The sequence below is a fragment of the Phallusia mammillata genome, chromosome 2 (genome assembly GCF_965637545.1).
Source record: "Phallusia mammillata chromosome 2, kaPhaMamm4.hap1.1, whole genome shotgun sequence".
Taxonomy (NCBI): Eukaryota; Metazoa; Chordata; class Ascidiacea; order Phlebobranchia; family Ascidiidae; genus Phallusia; species Phallusia mammillata.
Genome location: NC_137253.1, coordinates 21,803,919 through 21,824,305, shown reverse-complemented (window position 1 = coordinate 21,824,305; position 20,387 = coordinate 21,803,919). Strand labels below are relative to the sequence as shown.

The window sequence follows — 20,387 nt, the reverse complement described above, 5'->3', positions numbered from 1 at the left end:
CGAATTATTTTGTGATGATCAGGCGAGTCGATATTGAAGCGAAATGCTTTTGTTCTAATTTACATTTGAAATGAAAGAACAAAACTTCTATAAAAAAAACGTATTGGTTTACTTCAAACTTTGTTTCGGTTGTGTTGCATTTGTAAAAACTTTGGTCATCGGGTGTCGTAACTGAGGCGTAGCTCAAATACAGAGAAAGGTCTCAACGCCGAAAAAAGGCACTGTGGCCCTGGCAACAAAAGACGCCTACACGTATTGTGCTTTCCCCGAAGAGTTATGACAAGACGCACTAAGGACACAGAACGACAATTGACTTTAAACCCCTTAACAATAAAAAACGATTGAAGTAGAACGTTTTCTAAGCAGTTCGGTTTGTAAGGGCCATTTGCTAAACATTATCGTGGCAGCATTTTAGAGTTGCTTCACCACAACCCACATATAAAATACGTGTCCTGTGGTTTGTAGCCGAGATATTGTACAAGATCTATATTAATATAAGTTGACCAAACCAGACGTGCAAGAAAAGGAATCGTTTATCGTTCAGTTAAGTGGGAAATCAGTGGTTAACTGTACAAAGTAACAAGAGGGTGATTGTAGGCAGTCAATGGGAATTCAGTCGATTGGCATAACGCCGTTGTTGTGCACATACTCGTGAGTGTCGGTTGTGTACACGCCTTTCCGCAGTTAGCTTCGTTGTAGCCACCAATTATGTTTTTGTCTTTGTGATAAAACGTTTATTTAAATCATAGTACAGCAGACCCATTTTATGCTCATCGTATCTAGTTTAACAATTCTAAATACAGTAGGTTCAGTTTATGAGTCACAAATGGCAGTTAGCAAATGTTGACTCCCGTCGGTGTAAAATAACATGGATAGGCCAGAAAGCATATTTGCTCTGCAGAGTCTGGCAGTTAACCATATTGACTCGGTTTCTACAACAAAGGTTATACTCTATCAGGGAACAATTAATTTTTACGGGATATACTGTATTTTCGCGCTACTTGGGCGAAAGGTCTTTTATGTTACGTTTTACAACGTCGCTATTTTCAATGTTTAAATTTGCAGACAAGCGCGGATGATGGGCGTTAGAAGTTCTGTGACGTGACAATACTGGCTGTGTGCTCTAGTTCGTAGTAATTAACCATGGCCGTGACCGCTGAATCGCGCTTGGAAACACTCCAGGTTTACAAACTCCTTCAATGCGTTCGTCAAGAGGATACAACGCAGATAACCAAGCTGTGTACACAGGGAATTCCCATGTAATTTTGATTAGTGGCTTCGTGTGGGCATTTTATTTTTACATATAATTACACTGTTGTGCTAATGTTGTGTTTAATTATAATGTTGGCTAATGGCATGGTAACAAATAGTTTTTATATTGCAGGCTAATCAACTACCGTGATCCAAGGGATGGAGAATGTGCACTTCATCTTGCTGCTCAATCCAACAATGAAGGGATGATGAAATTTCTGCTCAAACTGGGTGCATTTCCTAATGTTCAAGATTTTAAAGGTACAAATATCACATAATCTTCTTATCTTTGATTGGTTTTGTTTGGTGTGGGTATTACATGGTTGGCTCCACTAAAGCGATAACTTATGTTTTGTTTGCACTATTTATTGAAATATCATTTTAAGGGCGAACCCCATTGATGAAAGCTGCTGATTATGGTCATGATAAAACTGTTGAAATCCTAGCCAAAACTGGAGCAGACACCACCGTCAGAGATAGCGAAGGAAAAGGTATATATATGTAAACAGTGCAAGTTAATAACCTAACTCCATGCCATATGAATTTTTTTTTGCATAGATGTCCTCTTTTATTGCCTATCGACTGCAACAAAGAGACACCAACGGTGCCTTGACATTGTACTAGCCCATGGGGCAAATGTAAACAATGTCACAGAAAGCGGTAAACCAGTACTTATCATGGCATGTGAATCGGCAGCAGAAAATGAGACAATGTGCCTCATGCTTCTTGAGAAGGGAGCAGATCCAAATGCACTTAACACCGTAAGTGTGTGTAATAAGTGTTGCTGGCTTCTATCACCTTGTTTCATTTTTTTACAGTTAACTGGTAGATCTGCTCTCTGTGAAGCTTGTTCATCTGGAAATGTTAAAGTCATCAAAGCTCTTCTTCAAAAGGGAGCAAATCCTAATATTTTGGACAAAAAGCAGCATTCGGCTCTGCATTTTGCTGCTCAAATGGGTGCCTTAGATGCTGTAAAGGTATGTTAATTTTTTTAGTGGGAGAGGGTGTTAGTTTTTATGCCAACTTACCCAATTTTGTTAAACCAGTCCCTTGCTGCATATGGTGCCGACTGTTCAAATATGGATGCAGATGGAAACAATGCACTTCATTTTGCTGCTGAGGGTGGTTTTGGGATGATTTGCAAATATCTTGCCCAAAGAGGTACAAAAGTTTAATGACATTTAATTAAAATATTAAATGTACACTTTTGTGCTCTATATTGTAGGTGCAAACCCAAAGCAGAAGAACAGTGATGGTTTTACTCCAAGACTATTGGCGAAGGAAAAAAGCTTTAAAGAAGCAGGAAAAGAGCTGAGAAAGGCTGAAAGGGTCTTTGCCAAATATTCCAAGCCTGGAATGAAAAATCCAAATGATCCATCCCTGCTTTCACTTTATGACTGGACATTTGAACGATCTGAAAGGATCAGGGAAATTCTAATGAGATCAGTATGTCACTAATTAAGTACAAAATTGTTCATGGATTCAAAGTAAGTTTCAACACATATTTTTACACGTTGAAGGTTATGTCACAAGAAGAAGTAGAGGATCCAATGAAGGGCAATTTTGTTACTCGCCAAGTTTTTGACAACATCATGAACCAGCTTCAGGCCCCGATACCAGATGATATGCGAAAAAGATTACATGACGTATAGCTAAAGTTTCTTTATTAGTTTGTACTGTAAAGACATAGACATTTGCATTTTTTAGGTACATGACAAAGATCGCAAGGGTGTTGTTGAAATTGATGAGTTTCTCTCTGGCAAAAAATACATCTCAAAGACATGCCTTATGTCTGCCTTTGAGGGCAAAAAAAAGAAAGGGAAGAAGGGCAAAAAGGGTGGCAAGAAAGGAAAGAAAGGGAAATTTAAGATTCCTGTTCCAATCTGCACTGAGAAGGATGGACCAAGGAGGGCAGATGGTGGACCACCACACAGATATGTTGAAAGGCAAATCCTTTGGACCGACACTAACAGATTTAATAGGTAGAAAATCCTTCTTAACAATAAAATAGTAACTGTTTGTTTTTTAGTACATATTTAGTACAATGTGTTGTTGTAGGGACCACCCACCAAGACATCCGTTGCAGGATGATTCAGCATGGTACCTGCAGATTCCTGAGAAACAATACATGAATATAACGGATGCTGCTAGACATGGTGACATTGAAACTTTGAAACGGGCCTTTGAGGTACAAAACACACTTTAAACATCAATTTATAGTATTAATATGTTCCACTTCCATGTATGTTGTTTTACAGACTGGAACTGAAGTTGATACCAGAGACAAATATTTCAAAACACCTTTGATGGCAGCTTGTGCAGAGGGTGACATTGAACTTACAAACTATTTGCTTTCAGCCGGGTACCAAATATTTTATTGATATTTTTGCTTGCATCAGTAACTCAAATTTAAAAGGAGTTATATCATTTAGAGCCAGTGTTGAAGCTCGTGACAACTTTAAGTGGACGCCACTGCATCATGCCTGCCACTCAGGCCAACTGGATGTTGTTAAGGTACGGCCTCTAATGGAAAATGGCACCAAATAGTTTTTAAACTGTTTTTGTTTTGTGTCCTGCAGGCTCTAATGCTAGCTGGTTCGGATGGTAATGCTATTACGTGGAATGGGGCAACTCCATTAATGAGAGCCATTGAAAGCTGTAAACCTGATGTAGTGAAATATTTACTTGACTGCAATGTGTCGGTGACAGTGGAAAACAAAAAAGGTACAAATCTGGCATTATTTGTAACAGACATGTTTAAAAAGGCAACCCATGTTATAATTACTTGCTTGTTGCCAGGCACTGTTCAGTTTAAAATTCATTTGGTTTTTCAAGGGTGGCACTAAAACAGATTGTGTCAATTATGTTCAGCTCTTTTAATATGATCTATTGTTAGGACAAATCACTAAACAAAGAAGACAAATATCATTTTACAGGACTTACCCCCAGTGTGAAGGTTTCTAATTCAATCAACATGTTCCTTTCTTTCAAACCGCTTGTCTGAGTCAGCGCCACATGTTTACATGAACACAAAAACATTGTTGATTTGTTCTGTACTGGGGTCATACCAATCATGCTCATGCTTTCTATATATAAACCTTACACAATAGTTGTCAAGTTTAGGGATTTTAAACTGTACAGTTGTTTATACAAATGTCATGCACATTAGTTCATGTAAAACATGGCATTATTGATTCTGGGAAAATGACTTGTAAGAAACTGCACTTTGAACTACCACTTTACCACACAATTTGATTCATAGAAAAAACAGCAGTTGATGTTGCACGTGATTGGGCTGATGGTGAAGTGTACAGGCTTGTAAAAGAGAAGTTCGATGCTGCCCCAAAGCCTAAGAAAGACAAAAAAGGAAAAAGAAAGTCGCCAGGTCCTCCCAAACCTCTGACAATTCCACCCATTCCTCAGGTACACAAATACACTGTGTGGGTCAGCTTTATTATATTTTCCAATATTGTTGCTTACTTTCTCATTGAAATTTTGTAGGAGGTAAGAAGTATATCTTTAGTGCTGTTTTGACTTGTCTAGGCCTGTTTGTTTATGAAATTTTATAAGCTGTTTCAGAACTTTCACCTTTTTATGGTATGGTTTAAAAAAGTTATCAATATAAAATTCTGTGTTTTTTATACTAGGGACATCTGACTGCCCCTGGTACTGCAACAGGAGAAAATGACCACCAAGGTGAAGGTGATGCCATTAAAAACCAAGAAAACCAGGTTATTCAAGTGTTTTATTAAAGAAAGGCCACTGTTATGTCTGCAAATGCACGACAAATACAAATGTCTTACCTTAATGCAAATCTTCTCACCTAGTAAGTAATTAAGACATTCTCCTGGGGTAAATATAGCACATAAGTTTTGATGTCTCTTAAAGGATAGAAAATGGTTATACTGTTTTTACAGTATCATGCATTCACACCAGCAACATATTGTTTATCTAAATTTTGTTTATGCAACCATTAACGGGTAACTTTTATTATTGAAGATAAAAGTTTAAACGGAACAAAAAACGTTTGGAAACTTTGCCTTAATGCTTTATGCCATACATCACAATGACTTGATAAATATGGAACAAACCAAGTTGGTTCTTTTGTTTGGGTTTTAGCAACCACCCCAAGTTGAGCAGGTTTCTGCTGCCTTGAGTCCAAGAGGCACAACAGACTTCAAGGACCTTGCTCCATTAAAAAAGAAAAAGAATTCAGTTTTGGATGTGGCTGAAGAATTTACCTCTGGTACTCAAAGCAAAGAAAATGAGATTACTTTTACACCAAGAAAGGTAAGTCAGTTAAAAAAAAGGTCAAGAGAAATAGGCAAAAGATTTGGTGAAATTTTATTTATGCAGACTTGGACTGAACAAAAAACCACACAAGACCTGCTAAATGCCAAACAGGAAAAACGAATTCGCTTTGGTCATGAAGTTGACTTTGATGATTTTGAAAAGCCACTGAAGAAAAATATTACTGCAAGAGTCAAGGAATTCCAGGACAAAAACTGATTTTTTTACAATTTTGCTATTCTCTTTTGAACACCTTACATAGTTGTTTGATCGTAAAATGCACTTGTTGGTGTTTAAAAATGTTGGCAAATGGACTGCCCTGTTACAACTTAGCTATTATCAAAACCAACTGCCAGATGTGGTAGTGTTCAGCTGTCCGGTTTGGTAGCTTGCTGTTTTAAATAGAAAATCTGCGCTTAGTATTTGTTTTAGATTGAACATTTTATGTTTTGTTGATGTATGTGCCAAATTATGATGTTTCCTTTTGATTAGTATGTTAGAGAATTATTGTGGCAGTACCAGCTACCTTGTGTGTAACGAGTGGTTTGAAGAGATTTAACAAGTTGATTGCAGCACTGTTTTTTTTTCCCAAAAAAAACTGCAAGCAAGTATACAGGTTATATTAAAGTTTCTTCCTGAATAAAGGAATAATAGGGTTTGGTAAACACCAGGTGAGCCTTGAAGGAGAAACCTTTTTTGTGCCAAAAGAACTAAACTTCATGTTTTGAGACCCAAATGTTATCACCACAAAGCACATCTGCTAGCACTCTGTTACAACTGTTTTAAAGTTACTGTTGATGCCGATGTTTGCAACATTTATGTCATCACAAAAAGTGCACACTCCCTTGTCGCCTTACAATATATACTATATACACAACAGTTAAACTGCAATTTGTCGAGGAACATATTATTTTTGGCTATGGGTACTGAAATCAATTTGATTATTGGATGTAATCAATGTACACATACCAGAAAAAATCTACCAGACCCTGTGCGTTATACTAATCATTATGCGCACAAACTCAGATTCTACATAAATAAAGAAACTGTGTTGATCTAAATTCTTTAATTCAAATACAATCAACATGATTTCCACACTTAACAAATAGTTGCAAAACTAAATGAATAACAACTGCCTTTGAAGAAACAGGTTTTTAACTCTCTAAATCCTTTGATTTTCTTGAACGCTTATACTCAATGCTATAATCTCCAACAGTCGACCGTCTTTTCACAAACTGTACTTGTGATTGAGCAGTTAACAGTAAACCAACAGCTTGTGTATTAATTTTCTTTCCACTGGTTAAAATATCTTTGAGGGCTTTCATTTTGTGGCTTCGAAGAAGTAATTTGGTTTCTGGTTCATTGGTTGGTTGTTTACAAGAACTTTCCCCTGTTGCACTTATTTTGGGCGATGTAAATTTGTCTTCTTTTTCACATGTTGATGAGCTACTTGCTTCAGAATTTATAGAAGGAGACCCCAAGGATCTGCTCGACCTTCGCAACAGGTTGCCATCATCTTGCTTCTCCGGGTCATCAGCATAAGACTCTCTGACAACTGAGGGAAAGCGGCTTACTGAGAGTGTAAAGTAACGAGCCCACCATGAATGCAAAATGGGTGTGGAGCTCCCTTCCTCCCACAGACAGACACCATCATAAAATCTAAATGACAACAAGAATATTAAGGCATAAGCTTTAACAAAATAGAAAATTTGTGAAGGAGAACCTGATGACATCAAAGTAGCATTCTTTGTCTTCACCAAGTTGGCCCCCCCTCAATGATGTAGGAATTAGGTCATTTGCAATATCAATCATTTCTTTGTACACTTCTTCATCATCTTTACCATAGTTGTATCTTAACAAACAAATTACACCAATTTTACCCCTGTCTGAGTCTAAAATTATTAAAATCTATTGTATGTATAAATATACCAATAGAAACCAAGCAGATTTCTTACTTGGATGCCACTTGCGCAGCTTTAGCCCAGGATGCAATTGCCTCTTTAAATCTTTTTTGTCTCATATAGAAGTGACCTTGGCTACAATATGGAAATATATGCAAGTCATCATAAATCTCTTTTACTGTTTGCACAGCTTTCATGTGAATAACTTCTGCTGAGTCATCACCCAACTGTTGCCCTTCTTGCAGCTCAGCAAATGTTCCCAAAGCCATTGGATATCTGGGCACAAGGTTAGTTACAATGAAAATACAAAGCATGTACCATCATAAGTCCAAGTAGCATGGTTCTTACCTGTCCATGTAGCCCTTCTGGTACAATTTATGAAGTAGTTTGTGCTGAATCATTTGCAATTCCTCACTTTCAGTGTGGCTGTCGATTGAAGGGTTGACAGATATAAGCATGGCTACTAGCTCCATCCATCTGTCACAGATAACTGGCTTTCCTCCATAATAAATCCAATTCTAAATTTGTACACACAGTTTCACCTAGTTACACAAGATTAAATGACAGTATATTTTTTGTTTCTAAGTTATTGTGTAACAGAGATCTACAAATACTTTTTGGGGTGAAAATAGGTTTAAAGTGTCACATACTTGTGATTTAAGTTCAATGTACTTTTGTAAACCAAGGAAAAATGACAAAAATGCAATGTTATATATATGTACACATTTATATATTTTTTAAACTTAATCTTGGTGGTCTTGGCCGAGTATTTGCTGGCCCCTGTACTGCAAGTCCATGAAAGTAAATATCTCTAATGAAGTAAAAATACACCTTATATGTGCAACCAGAATCCACTGCCAGTCCCCGTTTATCTTCATTTCCTTTGCCATGCCAGGTAACCTCTACCATGTCCTGTAATGTTAATGTAAAGATATATTTTTTATGTGTATTTATATATTTAGGACATTTGGATTATTCTTTATTTGGTTGAAGGCTAGAATATTGGAATTTAGGGATGTGCCAAAACTGCAAATGTTCTGTTTGGTCGAGCACCGAGCATCTCACTTTAATGCTGGGAGCTCGGCCGAGCACGCTCGGTGCATTATGACGTCACAAAAAATCCCCTTTCTACGTTTTAGCTCAGGGGTGGGCAACCTTTTTCACTGTGGGGCCACATACAATTGCTATGATTGGATCGCGGGCCGCACCTTTATATAACACAAGGTGATTTTACTTCGTTGCATACCAAAATTGCCTTACTACAAGTAAAATTCGCGTTTGATTTTAGCATCATATTGTCAGGTCGCAGAAAAACAGCATCAGGCGCACTAATCTGCTCAAAAAATATAATAATTGGACTCGTTTGCCAGTACATTTCAAATCCAAGTGTCACTGCGGGCCGCACAACTGTAATCAAAGGGCCGCAGGTTGCCCACCCCTGTTTTAGCTCTACAAGGTCTCTTACGTCACCGGCGGTGTTTTATTAAGCTGTACATGCCCTTTAAGTACACGTTTTTCCACTATCTAATACATTTGAAAAAATATTCGTTTTTGTTCATAGACACCCTTTAGAACACTAGTTTCGTATGTTAGCAGGGCATGAATATGCATATATACTTAACGCTCGGGTCAGTTTGTGCAACTGCTCGGCCGAGCACCGAGCATTAAAAACAGTGATGCTCGGCACCGAGTACTCGGGTTCTGGCTAGGCTTGGCCCATCCCTATTGCAATTTATAGTTGACACATTAAAGGTACCATTTATATTTTTGGGTTCAAGTTTTAGAAGTCTTTGCACAAGATAAAGCAGTAATTGAACAACCATACTTTTGTATTATGGAAACAAACCACTAAAAACTTTGACCCAAAAATATAAATGGTAACCAGAAAAAAGAAATTCAGTTTCCATCATTTTGGGGTGCAAAGTGTTATGCTACAAAGGTTTATTAATAAATATTCTTTTCACATTACCTTTTCCTCATTGCCACAAACAACCCATGCATGATCACCACTAACAACCAAATGTACATCATCATACTTTAGAACTTGACAAGCAGCCACAACAGAAAACGCCAATCCAAAACAATCAAGTTGTCTCCCTTTATAAAATGAACAAAACTGTTTTAAGCTATCAAAATTGATAAAGTAAAAAATGTTTATGTAAAAATGTTGTTTTAAATATGCATTGTTGCTATTAGGGTGTAGTAAAGTAACATTTACAAATTCCAACCCAGGTGCTAACTAATACAAAACATTTTCACACCTGTAAAATAACTAAACAATGACTGGATGTGTGCTTTATCTTTGTGATAGGACCTCAAAAGCCCATTCCACATAAGATCACTTATGTATTTGCAAAGAGGACTTGTTGCACAACCATTCTCTGTTGTGTACTCTGGTAAACTTTTATCCACATTGGCTTTCATAAAAAGGACAAATTGTTCATAAAGACCCTGGACAACATCAAGCTCCAATGTCGGAAATGGAACTTCTACATTCTTGTTTTCCAAAACTTCTGGGTCTGGTGCTGTTTGTTTCGTAGTGTTTTGGAAAGATTTGTCAGTCTCTGAATCAGAACTGTGATCTGACAATATAATTCTGCTGACAGTCAGTTCATGTTCCAAATAACCAAACAAGATGGACAAAAATGTTAGGTTTGGCACTTCATTTTTATCCAAGTGTTCTTCCACCAATTTGATAAACGCTTCACATGAACATATAGGAAAATGTGACTGCTCAGATTTCCCAATGATATCTTTCATTCTTATTAAGCACCAACACACCGTCAAATTGCACCTGATACGAATAAGAACATGTTACTTTGCAAAAACATGTCCTTGTCCACAGTGACGGGGAGACTCGAGTCAGTGACTCGACTCAAGTCCGACTCGAGTCACCTTTTCAAAAGACTTGACTTGACTCAAGTCTCAGTTGTGAAAAGACTCGACTTGACTTGGACTTGTCTTAGTAGAGACTTGACTCGGACTCGTTATTTCACTAACAAAACGGAAATTTCTTATGATGGATAACCTGTTCAGTTGGCTTCAACCAAAAAACAGCAGCAATTTACGGCACGATGCGAAGTTATTTTTGCTTAATTTTAACGTAACGAAGTCGCTGCTATGTGCACAAACTTTCTTACGCTGGCATTAAGTGTTGTACTTATTGCTTGGTTTAATGTAATCGAATGCAGTACATGTCAAGACCAAGTATTTGCTTTTAAGCGCTTATATTACTGAACAAACGCTCTAGCACAGGGGTGTCAAACTCGTGGGGTTCGGGGGCCACATTGCAGTTTGGAAATTATGCCGAGGGCCGCATGTGATTTTTAATCTAGTTTTATACACTTAAACAACCTTTTCGCTACGACGGCCGCATTGCAAATCCTTATTTCACCAACAGCCGCCAATTATCTGCTGGTTTTTGTTTTTGAAATTGGTAAAGAAAAAGGTTTATATCATATATATATATACCATTGACCCCCCAAAACCCAGAATAATTTCCAACTTGATGTACAGATTGAGCTGCACAATGTGAAGATCAGTTTTAACTGTTTATTACGTCATCTATATTGTGGCGCATTTCATACCTGTTTTTCGCATTGTTTGCACACAATAGGCCTACAAAAGTCAGACGCATATGGCTGCTAGCCTGGTAATACTCTTTTCAGTAACACAAAATTTGTTTAGGGCAGCTTAAAAATCAAAAGTTTTGGCAAAGGAGTTTTAATTACTATCGTTTCTATTCATAACATATGGATTTGTATCTATAAATTCAATTTCGGTAAATGTCTGTTTAAATAATAGGTTTCACTTTGAAAAGTAAGAAAAATTTAGTATAATTAGATAAAAATCGGGCAAAATATTACAATTGCTGTTGACTGTTCGAGGGCCACATTGGAGGGCTTCGTGGGCCGCAGCGGGCCGCGAGTTTGACAGGCCTGCTCTAGCACATGAAGTAAAATATGAATTTCGGTTTTCAAAAACTCCTTTGAACAGATTGACGTTCTTTTCCATGCTGTTTAATGAGTGTCAATTAAGGTCTTTCATTAAAGTTGAACCTACTCTAAGAAAGGAACGTTAATGGGATTTGTTCACTGTAATAAAGTGGTGTTCGTTTTTGAGGTAAAAAAGTCACGATGAACCATTAAAATACATTACCTATCTAAACCTTTAACCTTTCCTTGCAAAAACTTTTTGGGACTTGCCTTGACTCGAACCGCTAATGACTTGACTCGACTTGAGACTCGAACCCCTTTTGACTTGACTTGAGACTTGAACGAACCGCTACTGACTTGACTTGACTTGAGACTCGACTAATAGGACTTGTTACCCAACCCTGCTTGTCCACCATAATCGTTTAACATGCAAATTTGGTTTTTGGTTGTTTACCGAAACGGACTAACCTAAATTACCTAATAACAACCTAAAAAAATAGATCAAAGCATTCTCATTGTGAGGTATTTTGGGTTACTAAAACTGTTTATATGCATCACTGTTTTTTTCTGATAAAGCACAGCAATACTGTGCAAAAAGTAAAACACTGAATCTGCTAAGTTAATGGTGATCGGTGAACTAAACTGACAAAATGAAATGAAATAGGCGACGCACGGCGCAAATTTTTTTCGGGAAATTCCCTATTTTGCAATATTTTTTATGTGATAAAATGAATTTGTCAACAAACTTCAAACAAAGCAATACAGTTCAGTAAGTAACATAAAAAAATTCAAAACGAAATGAAGGTTAAAAAGTTTCCACATTATACGTCACTTTCACTAAAATTCTCGGAACAACATTCTTCCACCGATGTCGTTAGAAGCTCGTATGGATCAAGAGACAAACTTTTGCGCTTTTCACCAAAAAATGTTTGTAATGCTGCAAAGTGTTCTTTTGCGCTAACCCAATCGCCCAAAGACATTTTTAGTTGCTTTTTGATGTCAGACGGTGCGACTCGTCTTAAAGTTTTTCCATCAATATCGTGATCTTTTATCAGTTTCAAGTAAGCCTCCAAATTCTTTTCGTTCAGTCCAATGTTGTTAAACTGCACAACAATAAAAAATTAATACGTATATTACATTGGTTAAAATACAATATCTTCACACGCAGTAAATTTAAACAACGTGTGAGGAAATTTCCTAAAAGTGCATTAATTGACATTTTCAGTTGTGGCATCACACAGACTAGGTGATGCATGTTTTTTTTTACCCTGTTGCTCCCAACAAACTGGAGTGCCGTTGAATGGCTACGCTAGCCAATGCGGCCGATCTCTCGTCACCAGCTGCACTGATGAGAACTTATAGGCCGAAACATGTCTGCAGCTTATCATTTACTGACTTTATGCTTTTACATTGACATTTTTTATTGTGAAATTTTACTACAGAGAATTCTTAAACAAACCAAAACTTTTGCCAGCGTAAAGACATCAATTAGGCTGTGGTAAGCACAAATCTACAGCAACAAACATACCTCGTTACAAACATCTTCAACACTCCATGTTTCAAGCGGTCGTTGATGTTTCCAGCGTTTGATGTGTTCTTTTAATGCCGGTTTGTTAAAAATCCTGTTCTTAACGATTGCATTCTGTACGTAAAAAAATATATTATGAATACCAGTACACTTTATGGTTTACGTGTGGTATGTAGACTACTCACCGCCACTATTCTTCTAATTGACCGATCTAAGTTAGTTGTGTAGGGGAGAAACTCCTTTAAGTCGCCGACTGTAAGTGGAAAAGCGGAAAGAAATTGCCCAAAAATTTCTGGATCGGCGTCAAGCTCGAGAAAATCTCTCCAGGTCTAGGTAAATATGCCAAGTTCAATGCAGTTTTATCATTGTGTTTTTTTTTGAGAAAAAGGACAGAAATTCTGTTTCGAGGCCGTTTACAATACTTGAGCCACAAATTTTGCTTTTACCTTCACCGCTTTTATGTCTTGTATGATCAGTGGGTAGAGATCCCACAATCTTGATGTGGGGGAAAATTTGTAGGCCGCATTCGGATCAAGCTCGTATAATTGCGAGTTGTCTTCAATGGCTTGCCACATACAGCTCAACCTGTACAAAACACAATGTACAGCAGTTCACAGACACACATTTTTACACTTCACAGACACACATTTTTTAGATAGCTTGGATTTTACTGATCAAGATGCGTTACGTAGCCTTGTAACCAACCTGTAAGGCCATTGGTCGACAAGAATTATCCAGGATGCAAGTTTCTTGACGTCAACTTCGGGAACTTTGGGGCCAACACTGTCAATCAGTCGAACCTGAAGAAGTAACAAATTGTTACAGGACAGGTTTAGAAAGGTGAAATAATCAAAGATTTTGACATCTGAAAATATTCTAAAGACTTAAATTGAACAATAAAGTTTCAGATTGTGCATGTGGTTGTGTTATTTTTATCTTGCTGTAGGATAATAAATAGAAGCACGTGCAAATAGTCCATTAATCGTACCGCAAGTTGAGTTGATGACAATATTCTCTGGACACGAAGTTCATTCCCGTCAATGTAGGTCAGCAAACTTGGATTGCTAAGAAAGCAAGTTCGTACTGTGTTCCACGACTGGGCGTAGTCATCTTCCTGTGTTTTAGTGATTTTAAAATGGGGTTATTAAAGCACAGAAAAGATGCGTCTATGCGTACCCTTCTTATATTCGTTTTGTTTATTATTTAATTTATTTATTCACCTAAATGCCACTTACACTACAAAAGCTTCCCAATTTAGGTTTGTAATGGCTTGCGTTGACAGTTACGACATCAACCAAAGGTATTGTTTCGTCCTTTTGGTTCTGATTCAACTTGGGTGTTTGTTTCGGACTTCGCAGACCTATTAAAAATAGAAGTTGACTCAAGTCGGTCGGATATAAACGCTAGATATTGAAATTTATCTTTACCTGCTAAACGCCTAATAGGTCCACTGGATACCAAATACTGCATTTTGTTCTTTTCGTCCAAACACGGTATGTGAAAAGGTAACTGCATGATTGGATATACTTTTAAAAAAGCGTAACTGTGATCAAAACCGTTACAAATTTAGAAACTTACCTCAATATGTTTACGTAAAAAAGCATGTCCGTTTTTAAATTCACTGTTAAGTGATTTTTTAATGATGCTTGCAGCAATATAAGGGTCCATGCATAATATCTGGATGTAAGGGGAACTTGGCGAAGATTGCAACAGCGACACCACCTGGTTAGTAAAGGACTTGTATTTGTTGTTGTTGTTTTCAGACTTATTAATGTGTAAGTTTGCCTACCTGAAATAGGCCCTTTGCTCTTTCGCTTGTTAAAATGTCAATGTCATCAATTATCAAACACAAACGAATGTCCTTTTCCAAAAACAATCCAGCGTAACGAACAAGCGAAGTAATGTAGTACACCTCTGTTTTAACCTTGTACATGAAACCCAAATTGCTGCTAAAGTTCTCTTCATTTGCCATGGCTTTTACCTTTTCTGCTTGTGTTTTTACAAGGTTGAACACCTGCAAAAGGTGACTTTCTTGATATGTTGCCAGACAAAGAGCGCAAAACAATTGTTGTTAACCTACCATGCGAAATATGTCTCCTATCTTTGATGCCACGCCTAAACCCAGCATTGCAGCAAGACTGGTTGTAACCACAGCCGAAAAAACCTCTCCTGTGTCCGTAGAAAATTGTGGAAACCCGTAGATAGAAAACAAAACGATGACCAACACTACAATTGCTATTAAAGCTGTAACCATAAAGACAGAAGTGCACGATAAAGTCCATCGGTCTTTGCAATTTTTCTGTGGGTGTTCATCACATGTGACTAAGTAGGCTTTCAGATCCTTGTCAGGTTTGTAGTTCCAGGCACGAAATACTCGTACCGACCAAGAACCAAACACTTCTTCGATTTTGCTGGAAATGTGCGTAATGATACCAGCCCACAGCTGATCGGTACCAGCGTAGTCAAGAATGCTAAACTGCAAAATAAAGCGGGTAGATGTCAAGTGATGTTTACAACCCTGCATAAAGTAACTTACATCTACAAAAACAAACTTGATATCCTTGGATTTTGGGATGTGGAAGTTGGGGTTGAAAAAAAGCAAGCGGTAAATCAAAGCAAAAAGGCCAAGCGACAGGGAGTTTGACTGCTTTTCTTTGCTTGATGTGTTGGTTTCAATTCTCTCTAAAATCACAAAAAAAGAATTAGCGCAAACTAATTTGAAAGATAAGAGGAAGATTATTACTTAGCCTACATTTTTTTTAAACTTTACTGTTTCTGTTCAAAACAATACGCATACGTTTATACTTCATTTGCTAATGTGTTACTAAATTTTTCTTTTTGGAGACGTTTATATTTAATTTTAAGGCCTGACAAACAGAAGCTTATCCGCAAATGCAAGTACTAGAAAGAATTACAAAAAGTATTATGTTTTTACATCCCTTTCTTTAGAAATCGCATAAAACAATAAAATTATTTAAATAACTATTTTTGAGGACTTGGCAGTGAGAGAAAGTGTGTTTGTATGGCGCATCTAAATTCAAATGAAAAAAATACGCTGGAAATAAACGGTTGGTCCTTATCATTGTTGTTAACCTTAAAATAAAACAGCTTTACAAATCGCATTGATACTTCTCGAAGTCACTTACTTTCTATGACATCACAAACCTAGGATAAGAACCTAAACAAGATCCTTTATTTCCTTGTGTCAACTCAGTAAGAACGTTTAGTTAACTCAATGACTTAGTGTTATTGAACACCAGGCAGTTTATTTACAACTTGACTTGTTAATGCTGATTTTAGATAAAGTGGGTTAGATTAGTTTAGTATGCAACGCGACCATCCAGAAGTACAACAAAAGGTGCTACCAGCACCTCCGCCAAAACAAATCGTGGTGGTAGACGAAAATGGAAATACTGTTGGTATGAACATGACAGCCAAATGGTTTTGTTTGAATATATACCAGATGTAACATACTTCGTTTTCAAGGCATGTTGATATCCAATCCCCAGACGTGTACCCCTCATGTGCCACGCCAGTTTGATTTAAGGGTGAGATACCCAGTGCCGTGCAGCAAGCAAGCAAACATCACAACCGACTGGTTAAAGGAGAATTTTGAAGAAAACGTTTTGACCAGCGTTCCAAGAAGTATCATGTTCGAAGTAGGTTTTAAAACATGCGCTTTTTACATCGGAGAACCGTAAATAAAGGCTTTTTTTGTAGGAGTTTTGCACCTTTTGCCGGGAATACCGAATCAAGCCTTTTAATCAGGCTGTTTTTGGTAAAGTTGTACGGGCTTGTTTTCCTAACTTGGCTACCAGAAGGCTAGGAGTCAGGGGGCAATCGCGGTATCATTATGCAGGCCTGAGCGTTAAACCGAATTCTCGTTACGCCGCAAAGTTCCGCAACGCCTCGGAACAACAAAAACTTTTACGAAATCACTGGTAAGAAAACCATTTTTAAAAACCTGTTGGTGTTGATTGTATGACTAGACAGCAAATGATAACTGCAGTTGCAGCCAGCGACGACAGGTTGGGGCCCACGTTACCATTGACGGCAGGGAAAACAAACCAACCCGCCCGAACAACGACAACGACTTCAAAATTGCTGGTGACATATTGTATCCATCTATTCATTGGCTTCCATGACACGAATTGTTTCATTTTATTTTTCAGTTAAAACCTCGGTCAATACATGGTTTAGGCCGTTGTATCCGAATGCCGATGAGGTAAATTTACCTCCTAACTGCGAATCAGAAGAGATGGTGACATTTCTTAAATTTTACTGCGCATTTAATCGAAAACTTGTTGCTTACGTTACCGGGCTCAATTTTTCGGAGACGCAGGTAAGGGCTCAAGGTTTCAAATGCTAGTAATACAGGATGTGTAAAGTACAAAATATTTTGATTTTGTATCAAATCAAGGAACATCTCCAAAGCTTTTTCGGGAGCATACCAGAAAAATGTTTGGGAATTATGAAACTTCCGGATATGCGGAACATCGTAGCACTATGTGATGATATTATGTATCAAGATGCAGCGTTGGTCCTATTGCCAAACTGCCTGGAAACCCTGACAACAGAATTCAACGGTGTGGAAATCAATGTGGCTATTTATAGAACCGCCAGTTGCAGTGTTACAAACTCAAATTTGTTAACTTTTAGTCCGAATTCGAAAACTTGCCAAATCATTGCCTGTTTGGATTGAAGAAAGTGCGATTTGCGACACCAATGTTTGTTACGATATCGCAAAGACGAGGTTGGAGGGAGCAAAAAAATGGTGCGAGTACGTTCGTCGAGTAACTACACTTTGTCATGTGGCCAGAGAGGCACGAAAAACACTCAAGGATCCGTTTATCGTATCTCAGGTACCAGTTTTGAGTATGGAATTAGGTACAGATTGTAGGACAAAACCTTTTTTTTCTTTTAAGTTGCTTTATGACCTTCAACACATGTGTATCAGTGATATAGTGGACCAGTGTACATTCGCGAGTCACAACAACAAGATTGGACGAACAAAGTTGCTCAAGATTCGGGACGAAGCTATAAATCATATCAACTACATTTGTAAACTTTTGAAGGTGAGTATGTGTACTTATGCATGGGTTCAACCCAAACAAACACTCTTCTTTCAACATTATTTTGAATGCAAAAATTGCACTGATTTATTTAGCATCAAGCTTCTGTCGAGGTGTACGCCGCTCACGTTGAAAAGATTGTTAACAAGTACGCAGGGCTGCGACCCGAACCACGCGTGGGTGAGGATCCGAGTAAAAGCAAGAAGCCTTGCAGTGTCATCGCGGAAAAAACGCGACGTTTTGTCATGATATGGGCGGCATACTCCAGCAAAATGCTTACTGAGGTAAAACACTTTCTTGTGTGGCAAAATATGTTAGAAAAAAGAAGGTTTGACGTCAACAACAGTTTCATTCGAATGCTCGCGTTCTGACTGGTCAAACATTAATTTTATATATCCTCTCGTGAATCTGTTTGTTGGCAATATAACCGTGCTGATCAAACACCTTCAGGTCACATTGAAATCAAGCGAATCGGTCGGAACATTCCATCTTATACTTTTGCTGTTTGGAGATTACGTCAACCACGTTATTCAACTACGTGAAGAACGAGCAAAACGAATTCAGCTTTTGAACGCGACGATTAAGAAAGGTATTTGAAATCTACCCATTAAGGAGAGCAATTAAACTAACGTATTTTGTAATCCAGGTTCTACCTACTTCAGCAAACTGCGACTGCACAATGCAAACGATCCATATAGACAATATGCGCCACTTGGTGCATTAACGCGAAAACTGCAAAATTTTACCAAACCAATCCCGAGTACACTGGCCGTAGAGCCAAAGTCAACGCCCAGCAGCAACATGTTTTCTACCTATGTGGCTCCTTGCGATACTAAAACAGAACCCGCGGTTGTTGTCGAACCTGCTTTCAGTTCTAATGATTCGTTTTATCTTCTGCCGGGTAACGGCAGCGAAAGTCAGGGACCAACTTTGTGCAGGAAAACGTAATGTTTTAGTGATGTTATTTTTAATATTTTTGTTGTTGCATAAAATAATATATGTGCGTTTTTTGTGTTTACAAATGCATATCCAACATATATCTATTTTCGATTTTAAATATATATTTTCATGTTGACAATAACTGTTTAAAAACCACACCTACAAACAGACCTCAAACCACGTTATTTAGGTACGTTTTTAGTTATGTTGTAATTTTAGCAACGTTAGTGACTTACCGCGAATCAACTTCAGCATGCGGGATTTTCCCGTACCCCATTTTCCAAACACACCCACAGTGAGTGGCGGAGGTCGAAACGAAATTGTGTCACCTAGAACGTCAGCCATGCGTGAATAGCTCGCATCGTGCGGTGTTTCCGATTTTACACTGTCCCCTGTGTAAAATAGTACAGTGAATTGATAAGACACAAACTACCTATCTGTGCTGCGAAACCCGTTCTTCATGAATCATGTTGTACTTAAAACAATAACACTGCTACATCACTGTAACATTTGCGACTAAAACAACAACACAGGAATGCACAAAATGCTCTACCAGTGTAAAGCGCCATTACGTTAAGTTTGCTATAGACTTACCTTTGGAATGGTGGTAATCCATTTTGCTTTTGTTTCCTACTGGCAGTAGGCTACTGCCCTAACATCTAGTATTTTAAAACCTACGTATGCTGTCGCGCATTTTCCTGCGAAGGCGTATGAGCTGGTTACGTGAGGGCAACTTTTGTTACACCACCTAATGAGAAACGCAATCTTGCGTTGCGCCACTGCCTCGCGGCATCGAGAAGAGAAGGCCTTTCCGATTGTCAGTTCTACCAGGCAAATTACACCCCTGACTTCTCTGTACTTGTCTTGCCCTTCTGCTACTACCAGTCAATACAGGGCTGTGAGTCTCCAGGATTTTAAGTTAGTTTACTTCCTGAATCTGCTACTATACGCCAACGCGTTTGATACTAACATTGCTTCAATTGGCAAATCATTAACGGAACGGGCACATATTTGAAAGGGCAACAACTGCCGTACGTATTTTGCTCTACGGCGTTCCACTCGACAGCACAACACATTCAGCATATTGAGGGTCTCTGTGACAGTCGTTCTACCATAAGCTCGTTTCAATCAGGTTGTAGGGCAAACCTTAGAAAGCAACCGGAACTAAGGTCCTATGAGTCACAGTTCAGATCTAACTTGTGTTCTACAAATCTCCGAAATGAAGTTGTTTTCTGCAGCTGACTGGAACGCGTACAACCACAATGCCCGCAACAATGCCGACTACAAGGCCAAACACTTCGTACCCGAGCCCTATGTAGCCTTCACATACGTGCACAACGCCACGACGAATTTGGAAATGTTTTTCGTTCGCATTCCGAGTGCTTTCAATGGCCGCTTGAGTGACATGTCTAGCGCGACAAAGACGTTGAGCTGGTCGGCTTTACTCGGCGCGATGTCAAACAAAAGACAA

General features: G+C 38.2%; 4 protein-coding genes across 5 annotated transcripts; 2 read left to right on the top strand and 2 right to left on the bottom strand.

Moving 5' to 3' along the window:
- Positions 1 to 890: 890 nt before the first annotated feature.
- LOC145212200 (ankyrin repeat and EF-hand domain-containing protein 1-like) lies at positions 891 to 6,108 on the top strand. Its single transcript, XM_080080239.1, has 18 exons — positions 891 to 943; positions 1,066 to 1,259; positions 1,385 to 1,512; positions 1,638 to 1,742; positions 1,810 to 2,012; positions 2,070 to 2,228; positions 2,298 to 2,412; positions 2,477 to 2,697; positions 2,772 to 2,897; positions 2,959 to 3,233; positions 3,310 to 3,439; positions 3,510 to 3,613; positions 3,684 to 3,765; positions 3,831 to 3,975; positions 4,514 to 4,674; positions 4,899 to 4,982; positions 5,371 to 5,541; positions 5,608 to 6,108. The coding sequence occupies exons 2-18, from the start codon at positions 1,144 to 1,146 to the stop codon at positions 5,758 to 5,760; spliced, it is 2,478 nt and encodes an 825-aa protein (XP_079936365.1). The 5' UTR covers positions 891 to 943; positions 1,066 to 1,143; the 3' UTR covers positions 5,761 to 6,108.
- Positions 6,109 to 6,592: 484 nt separating this feature from the next.
- Positions 6,593 to 10,299, bottom strand: LOC145212207 (menin-like). Its single transcript, XM_080080248.1, has 7 exons — positions 9,704 to 10,299; positions 9,412 to 9,539; positions 8,274 to 8,354; positions 7,791 to 7,960; positions 7,497 to 7,718; positions 7,265 to 7,393; positions 6,593 to 7,200 (listed from the first exon to the last, which is right to left on the bottom strand). The coding sequence occupies exons 1-7, from the start codon at positions 10,200 to 10,202 to the stop codon at positions 6,696 to 6,698; spliced, it is 1,734 nt and encodes a 577-aa protein (XP_079936374.1). The 5' UTR covers positions 10,203 to 10,299; the 3' UTR covers positions 6,593 to 6,695.
- A 1,734-nt stretch (positions 10,300 to 12,033) lies between these two features.
- On the bottom strand, positions 12,034 to 20,339 carry LOC145212203 (NTPase KAP family P-loop domain-containing protein 1-like). Of its 2 annotated transcripts, XM_080080242.1 has the most exons (14): positions 19,511 to 20,332; positions 19,153 to 19,308; positions 15,442 to 15,587; positions 14,986 to 15,381; positions 14,695 to 14,919; positions 14,484 to 14,627; positions 14,333 to 14,414; positions 14,141 to 14,265; positions 13,894 to 14,019; positions 13,611 to 13,705; positions 13,352 to 13,490; positions 13,091 to 13,234; positions 12,906 to 13,019; positions 12,034 to 12,480 (listed from the first exon to the last, which is right to left on the bottom strand). In XM_080080242.1, exons 1-14 carry the CDS (start codon positions 19,530 to 19,532, stop codon positions 12,199 to 12,201), a joined length of 2,196 nt encoding a protein of 731 aa, XP_079936368.1. In that variant the 5' UTR covers positions 19,533 to 20,332; the 3' UTR covers positions 12,034 to 12,198. The 2 variants fall into 2 exon arrangements, with proteins under 2 accessions (XP_079936368.1, XP_079936369.1); XM_080080243.1 differs by lacking the exon at positions 14,695 to 14,919 and having other exon boundaries at positions 19,511 to 20,339.
- Positions 16,231 to 19,091, top strand: LOC145215453 (transcription factor RFX4-like). Its single transcript, XM_080084156.1, has 11 exons — positions 16,231 to 16,324; positions 16,392 to 16,564; positions 16,626 to 16,846; positions 16,915 to 17,012; positions 17,078 to 17,247; positions 17,326 to 17,491; positions 17,565 to 17,767; positions 17,831 to 17,980; positions 18,073 to 18,261; positions 18,428 to 18,566; positions 18,624 to 19,091. Exons 1-11 carry the CDS (start codon positions 16,231 to 16,233, stop codon positions 18,923 to 18,925), a joined length of 1,905 nt encoding a protein of 634 aa, XP_079940282.1. The 3' UTR covers positions 18,926 to 19,091.
- Positions 20,340 to 20,387: the final 48 nt, after the last annotated feature.

Excerpts from the sequence above, each read along its gene's own strand:
- LOC145212200 (XM_080080239.1), top strand. The coding sequence starts at position 1,144 with ATGGCCGTGACCGCTGAATCGCGCTTGGAAACACTCCAGGTTTACAAA. Across the intron at positions 2,413-2,476 it reads CAAATATCTTGCCCAAAGAG|GTGCAAACCCAAAGCAGAAG; the intron begins GTACAAAAGTTT and ends TCTATATTGTAG. Across the intron at positions 5,542-5,607 it reads TTACTTTTACACCAAGAAAG|ACTTGGACTGAACAAAAAAC; the intron begins GTAAGTCAGTTA and ends TTATTTATGCAG.
- LOC145212207 (XM_080080248.1), bottom strand. The coding sequence starts at position 10,202 with ATGAAAGATATCATTGGGAAATCTGAGCAGTCACATTTTCCTATATGT. Across the intron at positions 9,540-9,703 it reads ATTGTTTAGTTATTTTACAG|GGAGACAACTTGATTGTTTT; the intron begins GTGTGAAAATGT and ends CATTTTATAAAG. Across the intron at positions 8,355-9,411 it reads TTTGTGGCAATGAGGAAAAG|GACATGGTAGAGGTTACCTG; the intron begins GTAATGTGAAAA and ends TTAACATTACAG.
- LOC145215453 (XM_080084156.1), top strand. The coding sequence starts at position 16,231 with ATGCAACGCGACCATCCAGAAGTACAACAAAAGGTGCTACCAGCACCT. Across the intron at positions 16,565-16,625 it reads CAAGAAGTATCATGTTCGAA|GAGTTTTGCACCTTTTGCCG; the intron begins GTAGGTTTTAAA and ends CTTTTTTTGTAG. Across the intron at positions 17,768-17,830 it reads ATCCGTTTATCGTATCTCAG|TTGCTTTATGACCTTCAACA; the intron begins GTACCAGTTTTG and ends TTTTCTTTTAAG.
- LOC145212203 (XM_080080242.1), bottom strand. The coding sequence starts at position 19,532 with ATGGATTACCACCATTCCAAAG. Across the intron at positions 14,628-14,694 it reads GAGCAAAGGGCCTATTTCAG|GTGGTGTCGCTGTTGCAATC; the intron begins GTAGGCAAACTT and ends TTTACTAACCAG. Across the intron at positions 14,020-14,140 it reads AATTGGGAAGCTTTTGTAGT|GAAGATGACTACGCCCAGTC; the intron begins GTAAGTGGCATT and ends ACTAAAACACAG.